This window comes from Nannospalax galili, unplaced genomic scaffold, assembly GCF_000622305.1.
Source record: "Nannospalax galili isolate Female #2095 unplaced genomic scaffold, S.galili_v1.0 scaffold63, whole genome shotgun sequence".
In the NCBI taxonomy this organism is placed as follows: domain Eukaryota; kingdom Metazoa; phylum Chordata; class Mammalia; order Rodentia; family Spalacidae; genus Nannospalax; species Nannospalax galili.
The window spans coordinates 2,427,862-2,446,807 of NW_008355272.1; the positions used below are offsets into that span (position 1 = coordinate 2,427,862).

Below are 18,946 nucleotides of genomic sequence, written 5' to 3' on the forward strand. Positions count from 1 at the left end.
CCTGAAGCCCCTTTGCCAGCAATAAACAAGTGACTGAGAAACTGGGTACTAGTCTGGTTTGAAATAATGTTCCAGCACCATTTGCCACAAAGGTCTTGTTTTCACCTTTCTGTGCTTTCCACTTTGGATGCAACTGCTTTCTTTCCTTTGGATGAATCACGCAGGGATACTGTCTTTCCCACAGGTTCATAAAGATGTACTTTAAACATGTCCTCTTTGAAGATACATTCTTTGACAAATGCCATTTTGAAGATGTTACATCTACTGACACTTATTTCAAGAATTGCACCATTGAATCCACCATCTTCTATAACACAGGTAAGTAGACAGACACGCCATGAGTGTGCTGTGCTGCAAGGGTGGCCTGATGACTTAGGGGCCAAAGCACATACCATGAGCTACAGGAGGAGGAAGGGATTTGTAGACACCTATAACCAGCCTTAGCAGGGGAGAAGTTGGTTCCAGCCCCAGGAATGGTGTACATTAGATGCCATTAGTGTATCTGGCATTTGGTTTATCTGTACCTATGTTTTCATCACATATGAAGCAAAAGTTCTGGCCAAGTATCCTCATCAGATTAAGACTGACATTTTACAGGACAAAGTATGACACTCATGAAACCAGCATCCCAGATGGGCTACACTTTTAGCCTGGGATTCATTCTTAAATATTCTGCATAATTTGAAACTTGTACAGTTCAAAACTGCATTTTCATGATAAATGAAAAGGGAATATTACATCTGTTCAGACTTGACCCCAAAAGCAAGATGTTAATAATGTTTTAGAATCATATTATTGCTGATTGCTATGATTAAAAAAAGCACAAAATTTCACTCCTCTACCCCTTCCATTACTGCTACCTTTCACATCATAGATTTAGTAACATCCCAAGTGCGGCTGGGACACAACAAGCTACCTGGGCATTACCAGTTATCAAAAATGCACTATAAACCTCCCCCCACCAAAAAAGAAAAAAGGACAGGTGTGGTGGTGCACGCCTTTAATCCCAGCACTTGGGAGGCCGAGGCAGGTGGGTCTTTTTGAGTTTGAGGCTGGCCTGGTCTACATAGTGAGTTCCAGGACAGCTGGGGCTACACGGAGACCCTGTCTCAAAAGTAGACCCCCCCGCAAATGAGCTATGATTATCCCTACCTTGTACCTGAAGCAACGGACTTGGACAACTTGGTTAAGGCCACAGTTAGCAAGGAGTTAGAATTTGATTCCATCTCAGTTGCTTGGCTCTGAAACCTGTGTACTTTGCACTGAACTGCTTGCTTCATGTCTAGATTTATGTCTTCCCTCTGGGATCAATGCCTAGAGATGGTTCCTGCAATGTCTTCCTTCCTGCTATTGGCCTCAGAAGGTTTGATATCTGGTCTCTAGAACCCCCCCAGTCTTGAATAATCTGTTATGAGATGTACTTTCCTGAATTTCTTCCTAGCTTGGTTTTAAAAAATAATGAGTTCTAGAACTTTACTATTTGTTATTAAAACTGCCATATCTTTTTATTCTTCAAATTTTAATGATGCCTCTCCATTTGCATACTCAACATGGTTTTTTTTTCTCCAAACATTTATCTGTGTAGATGGGTGCTTGTGTGTGTGTGTGTGTGTGTGTGTGTGTGTGTGTGTGGTGGGTGACTGTGTGTGTATGTTGAGACCAGAGGTTGCTGGGTGACTTTTTCATTCATTTCTTCACTGTATGTTTTGAGATAAGGTCTCTCACTAAACATAGAGCTCCCTGATTTGGCTAGACTAGCTAGCCAGTGAGCTCCAGGAATCTTCTGTGTCCTTTCCAAATCTGAGATCTAGGCATGCACTGCTGCATCTGCTTTTTACATGGGTGCTGGGGATCTGAATTCAGCTCCTCATGCTTGCAGGATATTCTAGTTTGCTTTTCAATTGCTGTGACAAAACATTCTGACCAATACTAACTTGGGGAGGTAAAGGTTTATTTAGCTTACATCTCCTGGGTTACAGTTTATCACTGAGGGAGCCCAAGGCAAGCAGGATTTGGAGGCAGGAGCCGAAGCACAGGCCCTGGAGAAATGATACTTAATGGTTTGCTCCTCTGGCCTGTGGCCAGCCTGCGTTCTTATATAATACAGGACAACCTGTTCAGCGGTAGCACCACCCACAGTGGGCTGGGCCCTCCCACATCACTCAACAGTTAAGAAAATGCTCCATAGACATGGTCACAGGCCAGTCCAATGGAAGCAATTCCCCAATTGAGGCTCCCTCTACCCAGGTGTGTCAAGGTGACAACTAAATGTATAGCAAACATAGTAAACAGGTTATCATCTGAGCCATCTGCCCAGCCCTTGTGTGCTTACAGATTTATAGACGGAGGTTAAAGGAGATTTAGGAGCATTCACAAACCTAGGTTTTTCTACTTAGCACTGTTTCTACTAAGACTTGATCTTGGAAAGTGTCAGAAGACATGGGAACTGTTACCACAGTAAATGATTTTACTTTTGAGAAAGTTTAGAGTTTTGAACAGGCTATAGCCTGCGCTCACAATGGACAGCTCAGGTTGGGCCAGTTCTTCTGTGTGCACACTTGTGTCTGTGCATGCCTGTGGAGGCCAAAAGCCAACCTCAGGTGTTATTCCTCAGTGGGTCTCTACCTTGTTTTTTGAGACAGAGTTTCTCACAGGGACCTGGAACTCACCACTTAGTCTAGGCTGGCTGACCAGGGATCCATTTGTCTCTATCTTTCCAGCACTGGGATTACAAGTGTGTATTACCATGCCTGACTTTTTATGTGGATTTTGGGGACCAAACTCAGATCCTCATGCTTGTGAAGCAAGCACTTTACCACTAGGCCATCTCCCCAGCCCCTGACCCTAGTTCATAAGTTCTGATTCTCTAGACTGGATTGCTTCAGGGCAGTGGCCCAGCCACTGTGCCTCTTTGAGTGTCATGTGATTGGTACAGATAGGACTGTTGTCCAGTGGGAATGATGATGTATCAAAAACGTCCCTCAGGGTGTGGAGAGATGGCTTTGTGGATAAAGTGCTTGCCATATAAAGTGTGAGGACTAGAGTTCAGATTCTCAGAATCCAGGTAAAAGCCAGGCAGGTGCAGTGGCTGCCTATCATCCCTGCACTGGGGAGACACAGACGGGACTCTCAGAGCAGGCTGGCTAGCTAGACTAACTGGAATCAGTGACCTCCAGGTTCAGCAAGAAACCCTGAGTCAATAAGTAAAGGATATAATGACTGAGGAAAATACCTAACATCAACTTCAACTACCAGATGCACGCACACACAAGTGCCTACACACATTTGAACACACATACACACACATACCATATGCATCAAAACATGTTCTTCAAATTAATGTTAAATTTCATTTGTCTTTGCTATAGGAACTTGAGCAAGTCATTGTATATTTTGGAAGTATCTCCATTCATTCTTGGCTGCATAGCACTTTGACTTTGATATCTCAGCTTGCCCATAAAAGGGGACATAGCCTCAACTCTGCCCCTGCCCTGCTTTCCTCTGCTCCTGTCCACTCACATGAACCAAAGCTTCTTTCTCCCCCTAGACCTCTACAAGCACAAGTTCATCGACTGCCGCTTTATCAACTCCACTTTTCTGGAGCAGAAGGAGGGCTGTCACATGGACTTTGAGGAAGACAATGACTTTCTGATTTACCTTGTCAGCTTTCTGGGTAGCCTGTCAGTCTTGCCTGGGAACATAATCTCTGCCCTGCTCATGGACAGAATTGGAAGACTCAAGATGATTGGTAAGTTGCTCGTAATGAAGCATCTGGATTCTCCTGGGCCAGGCCAGTGGCTATTACAGTTATTGAAGTGGTGGAATGCTTCTTTTTCTTTAAGAAATCTTGCAGAGGTAATCAATGAGGTAAGCATGGTTCTGCTGTCGTAAACCCAAGGAGGCAAGCTCATAGAAGCCTGGGACTCCACGGAAAGGCTCTGAGAGCACTGAAGGGGCTCTTCATTGTTTCCAGAATATTCTATTAGTACTTCCAGAAGGGTATTGAAGTACATCCACTACACTTCATAAGATTATTGTGAAAATAGATAAAATACTCAAATGATAGTTTGATGATTTAGGGCAAATAATATTATTTCTATTGTTTAATAGCATCTTTCTATTGTGTAATAGTGGGAATGAGAAGGGGATTAGAGAGCATGATGGTTTGAGTGAGGCATGTCCTATAGGCTCATGTATTTGAATACTTGGTTAGTTGGTGGTACCAGTTTGCAGAGGTTTAGGAGGTGTGGCCTTGGGGAGGAACTACATCACTGGGGGTGGGTTTTGAGAGCCTCACCCCACTTCCAGCCTGCTCTTTCTTTGCTTCTTATACATGCTCAAAGATATGAACTCTCAGCTTTGTGCTCCAGCTGCCTCCTGCCATGCCTTCCCTGCATGATGGACTCTCATCCCCCAGGAGCTGTAAGCCCAAATAAACTCTTCCATAGGTTGCCTGGGTCATGGTGTTTTATCACAGCAACAGAAAAGTAACTAATACAGAGAGTATATCAAGGGACATATAATCAAAGCACATCATTCATATACACTGAAAGAATAGGTGAATAATCAAAACTAAAAAGATCTTTTAAATTGAATAAAAATAGTTTGGACTTTGTTGGACAGACTCTTGTTGAAATTCTAACTTCTAATGGTGACTTGATTTTGAACACATTCTTTCTCTGAGGTTTGGTTTCAGCTAGACAACTGGAAAGATTTATAAAGGTTAAATGTAAGATAGCCAAAACATCTTGTAATGGATGGCATTTTTAGGCTCTTAGAAATGGTAGCTGTGTTCACATCTGTCTTGCTTTGTTCCACCAGGACTTACGCCATTTATTACTAAAACACAATGCTGTGCATGGTAAACAGGAAGCACAATGTGTATAATGAGGGCTGGGGTGAGTGTGTGTTAAACATGAGTCAAAGCCAGGGGTGGGAAAGCAGGAGGCACATTAATAAAAAGGCCATTACGGATCTGCCCTCGGGATATTGTTGATAGGAAAAATTAATACCAAGCTTTCCGGTATCGAGGCACAAAGGCAAACAAAATCAATCACATTGTCATTTTATTGGAGAAAAGAAAATGGATCAAATCTTCATAGGAAGGAAATACTGGATATTATTATTATAATTAGGTGCATGCATATTCAAAATGGTGAATACAAGATTGCCTATGGTTTTAGCTTTTTCATCTCACAGGGAGGATGGAAATCATCTTACAGATACGGCAGACTAGGCTGTCTGTTAGGGCAGTTCCCTGGTCAGTTAGAAAGTCTCCTGAGAGAAGGGATAGAGACCTACAGATTTCTGTAACGCCAGTGACCAACAGTGTGCCTCTCATTAAGCTAACGCTTGGCCATCCTGTTGAGCTAACTGGACCTGATGAAGATAGCTCTGATGCTACTTTACTTAGAAGGGCCCAGTTTTCAGCAGTAAGTGCCACAGGGCGGCTTCATGTCAGTCAGACCGTCTTCACTGCCAGAATCACTTTATGAGCATGTACACATGCTTTCACTTCTCTGAGCTTCCGTTTCCTATTAAAACACTACCTCTGTCTGCTCAGATGACATGATCAAGGCAGTCATGGGACACTTCTGCGACTTTGTCCCCAGTCTTCTAAGTCCTGAGTCTAACTGTATGTCACTAGCCCATCTTAAAGTGGCTGGAGAAAGTGTGGGGAAGCAGGACCTGTAGGGTTGGAGTGGCTGTATCTGTATGATCCCCTATATTCCCTCGTGGATGTAGGAGCATGCTGGGCACAGAGGACAGACAGGTGAGGAAGCTAACAGCTTTCTTGCCATTAAAGCCTCTTGTCACCATGAATTCATCCCAGGTCTCAGTTGATTCCCTTCATGCTAAATGAAATTATGTTCCCCAGTTAGATACTCAGACCTACAGTTTAGTCCTTTGTATCTTGCTCTCCTGTCATTTCTTCTGCTTTGTTCTGAGCTAACTTGCAAGTAGAGGCCGGAAAGAAGGCTCAGTGGATACAAGGGTACTCTGCAAGCATTGAGGATCTGAGTTGGAGTCCCCAACACCTACATAAAAAGTTATAGGCATGGCTCTGAGTGCCTATAACTCAAGCATGAGGGAAAGTGGGGGGTGGATCCCAAGAGCTCACTGGCGAGAGAGAGAGAGAAAGAGAGAGAGAGAGAGAGAGAGAGAGAGAGAGAATGAACGAACTCAGGCAGTGCCTGCTCAGCCTCTGTATGCCTCATCTTTAGGGAAAGACCTGGAATCATGGACCAGCTGTGACAATCTCGGTGCACAGACAACAGTAGATGCTCAGTCACTGGCCCTTCCACCATGCCATGATGGATGCAGTGAGCCAAATTGAAGTAGCATTTTCCACACCTTCAGACCAGCCCCACTATGGAGTTGCTGTTGCAGCTTCATCCTGCTCACGTTGTGGGGCTGTTTGGTAGAAGTCATATCATGTTAACAGTAGAGTAGAAGTTTTCCTAATGAGGCTGTTACTCATTTATTCATTCAATAAACATGCATTTTGTAGAGTCCTTACTCTGTGCCAGACTGTGCAGGAAGCAATGGGAATACAACAGTAATTGAGATAGTCAATAGCCCCACATTTAAAGAGTAAACGATAGATTGAGAGACAAAGACATAAGCTAGAGATTTCATTTAACAAACACTGAGACACATTATAGGCCAGGCTGTGTTCCAAGCATTTCATCAACATTAATGCACTGAACCCTCACCACAGCCCCATGAGGTAGGTATTACTTTTATTAAATGTTTACAGATGGGAATGTGAGATAGCACAGAGAGGTTAAGTGAACCACCCAGAATCACACAGGTAGGAAGTGGTAAGGCTTGAATTTGAACTGAGGCTTCTTTAATTACAAGGGGAGTAAAGAGTATTAAAGTGGAAGGGCAGTGGGCCATGTGGCCCTACAACTGAGGTGGTTAACACAGAGTCTAGGAAGGAAGGCTTCCTTGAATATCATGCAATTTACTTGACAATTTTTTTTTTCTTTCCAGCCCCATACTGTTCCCTTTGAGGAGAGCACACATTTAGAATGGATTGTTCTCAGGACTCTTGCGGCCCATAGACACCAGCTGCTTTCCTTCTGTTTCTCTCCTCACTGTTGGAAAGAGCTCCCCAGGCACCTGCTCACCGCCCTGCCTCTTCCTAGAGTCAGCAGCATCCAGCCGGACAGTTATTTCCCCACTCCTCAGCAACATGTACTGCTAGTCTTGCAGCCCCAAGTCTGAGTGTGATTGCAGCCTGAGATCCCCTCAGGAAGGCATTTCTTGTTGGAGTTAGGCCAGCCTTTTAGATGCCTGTCAAGCAGTGTACCCTTCTCTCATTGCGCTAATATTAATGGGAAGCCTGTGTGTTGCTTGCCAGCTGGTTACTGGAGCCTGACTTTTTGCCTTCTCTCTTCTAGCCCTGATTCTACTTCATTTCTAGCTCTATTTCTGGGCTTCAGCCTCTTCTGTCATGGCCTGCACCCACCTGAGGTTCCCAAAGAACCCCCTGAGTAGACTTTCTGGATTTGTACAGAATTTGGTACAGTCTTTTAAAAATGGGATCTCTTATCACTAGCTCTGGCAGCTGAATTCTTCACAGGAGAAAAATTTGCTTCAGGTGTCCTAGTAAGAAGACACTGTTGATGGCACAGCTCTAGAGGTACAAGCAGGGCTGTGAGAACAAATAAGGGAGACAAGACACTCAGGCACTAGCAAAAGTGGGAGGCAGGCACTAGGAAGGAAGATAGCATTCACAGAGCTCAGTGGTCCTGAAATAGTGGAGGGAGAGTCACCTGGAAGGAGCTGTGGTCCTGGAGGGGTATAGCCATTGCCAAAAAGGGGCTTCTAAAACAGGATGGGGGTCTGGAAGCACCTCACCCCTCCTCTTCCCAACTGATAATGGTGCCTGGGGATCAGCTTCCCACAGGGTGCAGCAGGACTGTGAGGGCAGGGATATATCTGGGGTACATATGGGAATATGCTAGCAGATATCTGTTGCTGTGACAAAATACCCAAGACTTTACAAGTAAGGAATGTGTATTTTGACTCCTGGCTTCAGAGATTTCAGTTCACAGACATTTGGCTCCATTGTTTGGGAACCTGTGTTGAGGCAGAGCATCAAGGCAGGAAGTGAGAGACAGAGCAAAGATGCTTACTTCATGGTGGCCTGGAAGCAGAGAGAGCTTGCTTTTATACAAAAGCCCCTCCTCCAGACCCTATTAAGCTATGAGTGTCTGAATGGGTAATCCATTCAGGAGCTCAGACTTATTCTAAAAGCCCCACCTCTGCCTCGGGGCCAAGCTTTCATTCAGTATGTGAGCTTTTAGGGAATATTTAAATCCAAACCAGAACTGGGAGTAAATGAAGAAGTGGCAGAGTAGCCCTTCTAGAGCTTTTTCTATGCAGTCCATTCACAGATGTGTTCACACTGGAATCTAAGCTCCTTAAGAATGGGTTTAAGGGGCTGGAGAGATGGCTCGGTGGTTAAGAGCACTGACTGCTCTTGCAGAGGGCCTGGGTTTGGTTCCCAGCACCCACATGGCAGCTAACAATCATTTGAAGCTCCAGTTTCAGGGGATCTGATGCCTCAGGAAGGCATCTTCTGACCTCAGGAAGTGCATGACACAAGTGCACCTACCCACATGCAGGCAATATAGTCATACACGTAAAATAAAAATAATATTAGAAAGGTGTTTTATAATGTTTTTATATTTCTTTAAATGATATTTACTCTTTCGTTGTGTTTGTAATATATATTCACTTTTCCATGTGCATGTAATTGCATTTAAAATATGAATGTATCTACTTTTTCTGGATGTGCTCTTCCCATGTGGAGATGGGACTAACTCCTCAAGTAGCCTATGAGGCTGGGTGGTGGGCAGCAGGGGACAGACCTGTCAGGATGCTGCCTTCATGTTTCTGTCTATCCTTGGCCTGTCTTCACAGGGGGCTCCATGCTCATCTCTGCAGTCTGCTGCTTCTTCCTGTTCTTTGGCAACAGTGAGTCTGCCATGATCGGCTGGCAATGCCTGTTCTGTGGGACTAGCATTGCAGCCTGGAATGCTCTGGATGTGATCACAGTGGAGCTGTACCCCACCAACCAGAGGTTAGTTCTTCCGTGGGCTTCTCTCTAGGACTCATTGGTGTTTCTTTGGCCAGTATATTGCTTACTGAATCCTGCACCGTGCATGACCTTGGTCTTCTTGGTCTCTCCTGGGCCACTGACTTTCTCTGCAAGATGCTGACAAGGCCTGGGTCTGGGTAGGCTAAGACTTGGAAGGGTGGAGTGAGTGGCAAAAACAAGAGTAAATGGTCCAAGATTGAATGGAGCAGAAGTGAATAATGGGTCAAACCTTGTGTATGCTGCAATCGTTAACACAGTTTAGCCCAGGCCTGTCAACAGGAGCTAAGGGGAAAAGGTGAAGCTTAGAACAATGGGTGGGAGAGAAGCAAAGGTGGACTGAGGCAGGAAGGTCTAGGGCTTCCAGGGCTTTGATTCTGTGCAAGGCATCTTGGAAAAGGCTGAGCTTAAAGGTCAAAGTCATTATCTAGTCTCTGTTTCTCTTCATAGGTGGGGATTGTGAGTTTTAAGTGTAATAATAAATGGTCATAAAGTTTGGAAATGGCATGGAGGATGATATTCCCAAAATTAATGGCAGAGTTCCTAGAATTTGGATGGCTCTGGGATATTACCACATACTATATTTTGAGCTCCCCTGAGCCAAAGAATGTTAAGTTTTACAAATAATGAGGGGAAGAAAATGGTCATTATTGAATGGGATGTGATTTTACATGTAAGAAATTTAGGAGAATGAACCAAAGAGACAGTTAGAGACAATGACATCATTTGGTCAAATGGATGGTAATAAAACGACTTAATAACATGTAAGTGTTCTGCTATATCATAAAAGTTAAAAATGCAATTGAAATACATTTGACAATAACAGAAATCATAAAGTATCTAGAAGTCAACTTGAAACACTCATATGAATGAAACAAACAAAAAAGACATAAAATATATGTCAAGACATAACTTCATTTTGTATAAGATGATTTAATTGTATGAAAATGTCAAATTTTATTTAATTTTTTAAGTGAGATTTTTTACCTCTCTGCAAAGTTGAAAAACAGTATTATAAAAATTGTTTAGAAAATCATACATGTGAAAATATGCAAGAAAACTGTAAATACAAAAAGACTAGAGGTGGAAGGGCAAAGCCACTGTGGTTAAGGTATAGACAGTAATGTGAGATCTTTAAATAGAAAAATTGGCCAATATTCTTGGACTTTTGGTATGATGAAGAACCACTTTACTTCAGCTGGGAGCCATTGTGATGGGAATTCTGTCGTTGTGTATAGATGGGGTCACAGCAGGCTATGGTTATCACTGGGACTGGTGATCCAGGGATAGTAATTGGTATTCTACCATTTCTGCCATGGATGACAGAAATTCCAAATAACTGTGGCCTACAGGCGTCAGGCCTTTGTTTTCCTCTTGCCACATCTACAGCCTGGGGCTTAGGCTCCCTCTTCCTTGGACTCCATCATTGTTTACAATAGACCGGCTCTGTTCTAGGAAGCAAGATAAAGGAGAAAAATATAAAGGAAGGGGAGAGAGAGAGAGAGAGAGAGAGAGAGAGAGAGAGAGAGAGATGGAGAGAGAGAGAGAGAGATCCCAGACTTCTCTCAGGAAATTTTTCAGTAGCTGCCACTTGCACTTCCATTTCCTTGATGGAAACTAAGTCTCAGGGACACAACTAGCAGCAAGGGGCCCTGGGAAATGTAGTCCTATTACATTTGGGACAATGCTATACAGGGACGGCTAGCAGTTTCTGCCACAAGAGGGCGTTATGCTCACACTGTCTGATTTACACGAAGCTTTATTCTTTTGGTGTTTCCTCATAAGCAAGTACTACCTTTAAACAAATAAGAGTTACACTTGAAATTATAAAGAAAAAAGCTTGAAGGCAGTACTCCAAAATGTTAATAAGGGTCATTATTTTAGATATCCCCACATCTTTATATTATTCAGTATTCCCAATACTGACTAAAATGAAGATGTTGTTTTTATATTTAGGGAAAAAAATTACTCCCACACCTCCTTCTCTTGCAATAAGGAAAGAACCCAGCCTCATTAATCTAGTGAGGTTGAAAATTTCAGAATCATTTCCTTTTCTCTTTTTTTACAGGGCCACAGCCTTTGGCATCCTCAATGGATTATGCAAATTCGGTGCCATCCTGGGAAACACTATCTTTGCTTCTTTTGTTGGGATAACCAAAGTGGTCCCCATCCTTCTGGCTGCTGCTTCTCTGGTTGGGGGTGGCCTGATTGCCCTTCGACTGCCGGAGACCCGAGAGCAGGTCCTGATGTGAACAACCTACTGGGATGGAAAGATGGAAAAGATCTTGTTCAGGATACTCCAGTGCAGCCACACCTGCCTCTTGTTGTCCACAGGACACCTTGGACAGTGCAGCTGGAGCGGTTGACTTTGTGATCCCTAGTTTAGGACCCACTTCATCTGTCAATACATTTGTAACTCAGGTGACTGATTTGGGGGTGCCCTGAGCTACCCTTAGGATCCCAGAGCTGTGTGCTTGGCTTCAGGCTTCCCGACCTGAGGCAGTGGGGAGGACCCTCCAGTGATTGTATACACTAAGTGAGGAGTGTGCACTTTCCTAAATGCAGCGCAAGGAATTGCTTGCATTTCAGAATGAATTTGAGGACAAGAAGCATTCAGGCTCTTCCATGTAGCTCCTATGAACCCAGTGACCAAACACATTGACTTGGTTGGAAGTTGGGGTCATCACATGAATACTGGGCCTGAACAACAGTATATATATAAATTTTGAAAGTATCACACCTATTATTTTTTCCATTTGAAAATTGGCACAGTGGTATTGAAGATACTCTGATATATAAAAACCAAATATTTAGGCAAAATCTATATAGACTGGCTTTTCTCCTTAAGTGTCCTCATTTTCCATGATGAAGAAGTGATACATTTAAGAATTATATTTATTCTTCTTTCACTCTAATCAAAGAAACTTAATGATAGGTATTCTGTAAACTAAGTTTGTATATAACTGTTTTGTGATTTTATTTCCATAAATGGTAGCTGCTAATATTGCTAGCATTTTAGCCATATTTGGGGAGGGCTTGGAATTTGAGGTCCCAGGAAACTGGGTGCAGTTGAAAGGCATGCAAGCACAATTTCTTATAGCCATTTAACTTGCTGTAGGGAAGATACACTTAGCAAGCCATACGCAGGTTCCTTCACCCAGGAACTTTTCTCATGTTAGTACAACAGTTCCTTTACTCTCCTACACAGATCTCGTGTGAGGTCCCAGTCAATGGGTTTCAGTATTGGCCATTTGATTTTGCTATTCACTTAAAAACAACAGGAGAAGCCTTCTGTGGCTTCTGGCACTTTCTTTATACAGAATAAAATAACAGAGGAGACTTATGGGATAGGGAAGCCTAACCCTAATTAGTTCTTCAAAGTGTAAGTTCTTCCTCATAGATTTAACAGGAAAACATAATGCACATTCATTTTGATGGTCAAGACCCATGAGACATCTATGCTGTATGTATTGGTTCAGGGCTGTTGAAACAGGCTGTTGGCATGGAAGTTAGAGAATATGATGGGTGTTGAGTATGTCTTTCTTCAGTGATCTAAGAAAGCTCTTTCCAGAAATCCAGTTTGCAACATGAATGTGGAAGTGGATAGGGTGTGGAAGCTGGGACAAACTGCTCTGGCAGGGGTTGGTAATAGTCTGAAGTCTTGACTTCATGGAGAAGAAGCAATATTTTGTCCATCAGGACTCTCCTACAATTCAAGGGGCTGAGAACTGAGTTTCTCCTGTTGGAGTTGGACTTTCCTGGGTCAGATGAACATCAATCTCTAAGATTATTTGTAGCACATGCAGGAGCTGTAAAGTGCTAAACTTTACCTATTTGAAATCCTCTGAACTTTAGGCTGATGGCTACATCAAGTGCTTTCTTGGTTTTGGAGAAATGCTCAGGCAATCTTTTTGTAATTCTCTGGAGTATAGGTCAGCGGGGTAAAGAGTAAATTTTATGAGACCTTCCTATGCGCAATTCTGGCTACAATGTCTGCTGCTCTGCTTCTCTGGTCCCCATGTCTTTATTCATGCCACCTATTTTCTGTGCAGGGAAGGAAGATGCATCAACTTTGGTGTGACATCCTGATTCCCCTGATTATAAATATATAAACATACCACTATGTATTAATGCTTCTCTTGGTGTTTCACAGGCATTAACTAACATAATGCTGTATTGATAATGAGAGACTATGTAATATAGTTGTAACATACTTTCCCATTTTCTTGGGCTGTGGAATGCATCAGCTAGGATCATGAGAGAACTGTATAAACCTGTGATTACCGTATCCCTCATAACATTATTCTTTAATGGGATAGTACAATTCAGCTACCACTTAAGAAATTTATAAGACAGTTAGAGCCTACATTTCCAGCTTGATGGATCTTGCAAATGTAAAATCTGATTAAGTTTTGAGTGTAGGATGGCTGCAATAATTTGCAAGTTAACTCTACTTGTGTTTTAAGTGCTGACTTCTGTATTACCTTATGGCTCTTTAAACCAACAACCTAACCAACCAAGGGAAATTCCCATTTCATTCATCACACGGACTATGTCAAGGATGCAGCCATGGTCCGCAACCTCTCTCATGAAGGATTATCTGGCCCTGGTACCTGGCCACTTTGTAACTGCTGCCACTCCTGCTGAGATAAAATTTGGCTTTAAAAATAGGCTCTAAAGCAGCTCACTGGGAGATAATGTACAACATTCCTAGCCATCCATTTCTTTTCATTTCTTTTTCTGTCCTGAGACACATCCAGTGACATCCATAGAGGGCTACAGGGCAGAAACATTCTCTCACTGAGCGAATCTGCTCACAGTTCATGATGTATTTTATGATGCCCAGTTTGGAAGTAGTTACTTTCAATAGTCTCTACTATGTTGTGTTATCTCTTGATCTTTTTGATAATTTGTGTTATCTCTTGATTACTTTTGATCTTTTGTTTTATTAAAAGTAATTAGTGGATGAGACATCGTATTTCTGAAGTTTGTAGTACATTGACTTGAAGTCATGTAAAAAAACCTCCATTTCTAGGATTCTCTGGCACCTTATATTAGTTCATGATGAAAACAATAAAAAATAACTGTAAGTGAATCTTTAAGAACTGAGGTTAGAGATTATTTTCAGGCACCAACATCTCTTCTGCATTTCTAAGTCGATGGAATCATCTTACAACCTAGTTTTTTTCATATGGGACTTTGAGTGCTTGACTGATGTAACCCAGACCACGTGTAGTACTAGGACTGGGCAGCAAAGCCTAGGGCGATGTTCTCTCTGTATTTCTGGACTAACCCTTCGGTTTCCGATACCGAAGTACTTCTGAACCCTCCATAAAGTCTTTGTGGAATGGGACAACGTAACCAGTGCTTGCATTCCATTCTCTGGACCCATTCATTGAAGATTCATTTGGTGTTTGTTTTTTTTTTTTCTTGAATGAATGGAAGGATCACTAAAAACCCCAAAAGATTCCTTCCTTCTTCCATTCAGCAAGTCCTTATGGAGCCCACACTGCAAGTGGGGCAAACCTGGTCACAGTTCTTGCTCCATCTTGTCCCACCTGCAGCCAGTAGGCAAGGTAGGTATTCAATTGGTCCTAATACAAAGTGCAACAACCTTACCATTGGCAGAAAACTCTTGCTTGTTAAGAGGTTCGGAGCACTCTACCAGCCAGAAAACACAGAAAGTTTAGCAGGAACAGCCAGGCTATAACCCCTAAAGGCTGACACTGCAACTCATTTCCTTCAGCTGGGTCCTGTCTCCTAAAGGTCTCACAACATCCTGAAATGGCACTATCAGTTAAGTCCAAGTATCCAAACACACGAGCCTGTGGGGGACTTAATGAAAGGACAGTGGCCAAGATATGAATGAGACATTAGAGTGGCAAGGCTCCCAGCAGCCTTGGGAAAAGTGTTTCATCTTCTCTCTCTGATTTTCTACCTGGTATCTGTGTTAACTGAGTGAATTCTGATGCAATGTTTGGGATTTAGTGAAGACTGGGTGAGATGGCTTTTAACTCCAAGCTTGGGTATTATACTGAGTTTATAAGTTACTAGTTTATTTCTCTCTTGCATGAGGGCAATCTGGTGCAAAGACAGCCATGCTGGTGAAGCTCTTTGTGATATGGTCCTTGGGAACACTCTCCCTCTGCCTTCAGATTCCAGTGTGCAGTCTTCAACACTGAAGCTGCCTCACAGACTGAGATGCCTGGTGGAGTGCCTGTCCTCACATTCACAATCCAGACAGAAAACAGACGAAACAGTAAAGAATAAAGGGTCTATACCTTCTTCTAGCTGAGGCAGACTCCTTTAAAACTCTTCCTCTAGAAGCCCCTCCCAGCTGCTTCCACATGAACATCATTGACCTCCCTTTGCTGCAGGGGATGCTGGGAAATGTGTTTATTGGGCACATGACCATCACTTCTTCAAATTAAGAATCTTGGTACTAAGAGGAAACAGGTGAATGAATCAATATTTAATTTTCTTATTCATCAGAATCAGCTGGGAGGAGGCTGGGAAAATTGCTCTGTCAGTAAAGTGCTTGCTATGTAAGAATGAGGCCCGAGTTTCATCCATAGAACCTATATAAATAAGGCCTGTAATCCAAGTACTGGGGAGATGGAGACAGGAGGATTCTCGTGGCTCTATTGTCAGCCAGCCTAGCCTATGTGGGAAGTTCCAGGCCAATAAGAGACTCTGCCTCAAAAAAGTGGATAATACCTAAGAAATAATACCAGACATTGCCATCTGACATCTACACACATGTGCACACACATATATGTACATCATACACCTCCCTCCTCCACATCATCTGGAAAGGTGTTGATGGGTTTTGTCCATCCCTAGACAGTCTGATTAAGTAAGTGTGGGGTGGTGTCTGAGAGTTTGCAATTTTGGGGGGTCTTTTTGAGACAGAGTCTCCCTGTAGCCCCAGCTGGCCTGGTACTCGCTATGTAGAGAAGGCTGGCCTTGATCTAACCTCCCTCTGCCTCCAGAGTGCTGGGACTAAAGGCATGTGCCACTATGCCTGGCTCATTTTTAGAAAAGTCTATGTGATGTGATTTGTATTGGTCCTAGAACAATATTGGAAGCAGCACTCACAATGTGTCCATAGGTAGGTACTTTGATTTGTTGGGGGTAAGTTCTAAGTTATTGTCCCTATAACTTAAAATCAGCTTAGCCAAAAACTTGTGAAAGCCTGTGGAAAACAATCACATCTTCCTAGAGTTCAAAGGTCTTGACTAGTGGCAGACATCAGTAATTCAAAAGTGTCAATGGTGAGTTTTCTATCCTTAGAGATGGCTTTCCTCAGGCTATGAACTTCGGGCCATGTCTGGTGGCTTTGCTTTGCCTCTTCCCCAGGATTGACAGAAGTTTCTTTTCACCTGGGGTTGCTGATGTCTGCTTTGACTATTTCCACTTGGTATGTTTGTGGTGGCTGTGTTATAGATATTTGCAAACAAATATGTCTGTGGCATATTGTGATCCCCAAGACTCTTGAATGACAGTTTGATCCTGAAAGAGCTCTCCTACATAGAGACACACAAAATGATCAGGATGTAGCTAGATTGACCTTGGTCTGCTGACCATAAACTGACCTTGCTTACAAATGCTCTTGGAAGAGATGAGGTGCTTTTTCCTTTAGAATAGAGGCAGGGTCGGGTACATCCCTCCATGTAGACCTCATTTCACATGGATTTACAGAACAGTTACCCTGTTCCTGTGCTATGTCAGGTACATGTTTCTATAAGGATTTTCTCCATTTAAAATATTGTGCTACCGTGAGTAGCCCTGTCATCTTTAGACATCACCCTGAGAACAGTTTGAAAATCAATCACACAGAGCCTTTGAATTCAAGCAAGCTTAAAGCACATTTTGTTTAATTTGCAGAGCCACGGTGAAGAATTTATATGCATAGCTTTTGTGTGGCAGTGAGGCTTCCCAAAAGATTAATGATGGGATGAAACACAGACTCTAGCTAGATGTTAAGTGGGAAAAATAGAAGTTGTTAGTCATTGCTGGTTACAGACTGGGCAAGGGATTTATTCAGCAGCCCTAACCCCATGAATGGAGAGGGGAGACTCACTGCCATCTATTTTAGACATACATTTAGCTGACTACTTACCTTTGGTCCCATTAGCTTTAGCTGCTTTAAAATTTTAGAATTCACAAAGATGTATTAAGATGTCTTCTCCCAAAGTTAATGTGGTTACCACATTTGATAATTTCACTTAGGTAGGGAGGGTCATTGAATTACAACTGCTGTCACTCAGGAGAGGAAGTCCTTCAAAAATGACAGCCTGGTTCTTCACTTCTAACATACAAGTATAAACTCAGGAGTTCAGATTTCTCAGGATCAGAATTTGTGATTTCAGGAGAGTCCCAGTAAAAGGCCAAGGAAACAGCTTTCCATTGTGTCGCAAAAGGAAGAAAAAGATAAATATGGGAGGTTAAATAGCTTGAGTTAGCCCCTTGGTAGTGTTCACCTATGAATGTAGTTAACCAAGGAGGGAGATGAAAAATGGGTGTTAGCTGATTTTGAAGTTGTTTTTAAAAATATTTTATTTATTATTTTTATTTTGTGTGTATGATGTGTAAGTGCACCTTTGTTGTGCAATGCCTGTGCAGAGGCCAGAAGAGGATGTTGGATCCCCTGGAACTGGAGTTGCAGATGGTTGTTAGTCACTATGTGGATGCTAGGAATTGAACCCTGGTCTTCTGGAAGAGCAGAAAGTATTACTAACTGCTGAGCCATCTTTCCAGCCCCTGATTTTGAAGTTGTGCAAATATAGTAACCTGTGATTACACAAAATAAAATGGGTGCAGAGGCACTAGGCGATATGATCATAGGGGAACATAGACATATACATAGCTCAGCTTTATGCAGCACAGAACTACATATCAAAATAGGTTGCATGCCATAAATATATGTAACTTTGAATTGTCAGCTTAAAAACGAATAAAATGGCTTTCCAAGAAAATTATATATCACAAAAGAGTAGCTTAAAAATATGTAGAAAAAGCTGGTAAGCAACTGATCAACAGACTGAAAATGAGCCTCCTTTTCAAAAACACTTTGGAGAATTACTAAGTAATTTCTACTGACTGCTGGAATGCTGGAATGGTAAACTACATTTCATTAATTAAAAATTTTATTTTATTATTTTTATTTTATGTGTATGAATATATTACCTGCATGTAGGTAGGAGTACCAGTGTTGTGCAGTGCCTGCAGAAGTCAGAAGAGGGCATCAAATCCCCTGGAACTGGAGTTACAGAGCCACTATGTGGGTCCTGGGAGTCGAACCAGGGTCCTCTGTAAGAGCAACCAGTGATCTTAACTGCTGAGCCACCTCTTGAACCTCATTAAGTTGTTGTTGTTGGTGTGTGTGTGTGTGTGTGTGTGTGTGTGTGTGTGTGTGTACTAATGGTTTTAAGAAGGATCACTTTAAAAACCTATAATCTATACATTTTTCAGTAAAAATCTCAAGTTCAAGATCAAAATTTGCCAAGAATTTTGGTAAGTATATTGCTAAGCCATGGTCAATGAGCCAAATGAGCACCAGGTTGTCTCTGAGAGCGAACAGTGATCTTAACTGCTGAGCCACCTCTTGAGCCTCATTAAGTTGTTGTTTTTGGTGTGTGTGTGTGTGTGTGTGTGTGTGTGTGTGTGTGTGTGTGTACTAATGGTTTTAAGAAGGATCACTTTAAAAACCTATAATCTATACATTTTACAGTAAAAATCTCAAGTTCAAGATCAAAATTTGCCAAGAATTTTGGTAAGTATATTGCTAAGCCATGGTCAATGAGCCAGAAGGAAGATATTTTATAGGTAACT

At 42.4% G+C, this 18,946-nt stretch overlaps 1 protein-coding gene across 4 annotated transcripts in view; it reads left to right on the top strand.

The window, feature by feature from the left end:
• Window positions 1-14,473, top strand: part of Sv2b (synaptic vesicle glycoprotein 2B) — a 209,592-nt gene extending 195,119 nt beyond the window's left edge. For 3 of the 4 annotated variants that reach the window (XM_017802980.1, XM_017802981.1, XM_017802982.2), the window contains exons 10-13: window positions 185-318; window positions 3,548-3,748; window positions 8,938-9,097; window positions 11,181-11,432. In XM_017802980.1, coding sequence (XP_017658469.1) covers window positions 185-318; window positions 3,548-3,748; window positions 8,938-9,097; window positions 11,181-11,364 — 679 coding nt within the window. In that variant the 3' untranslated portion in view covers window positions 11,365-11,432. Of the gene's footprint in view, window positions 1-184; window positions 319-3,547; window positions 3,749-8,937; window positions 9,098-11,180 lie in introns of all 4 variants that reach the window. The other variant, XM_008852332.2, reaches the window with a different exon arrangement.
• Window positions 14,474-18,946: the final 4,473 nt, after the last annotated feature.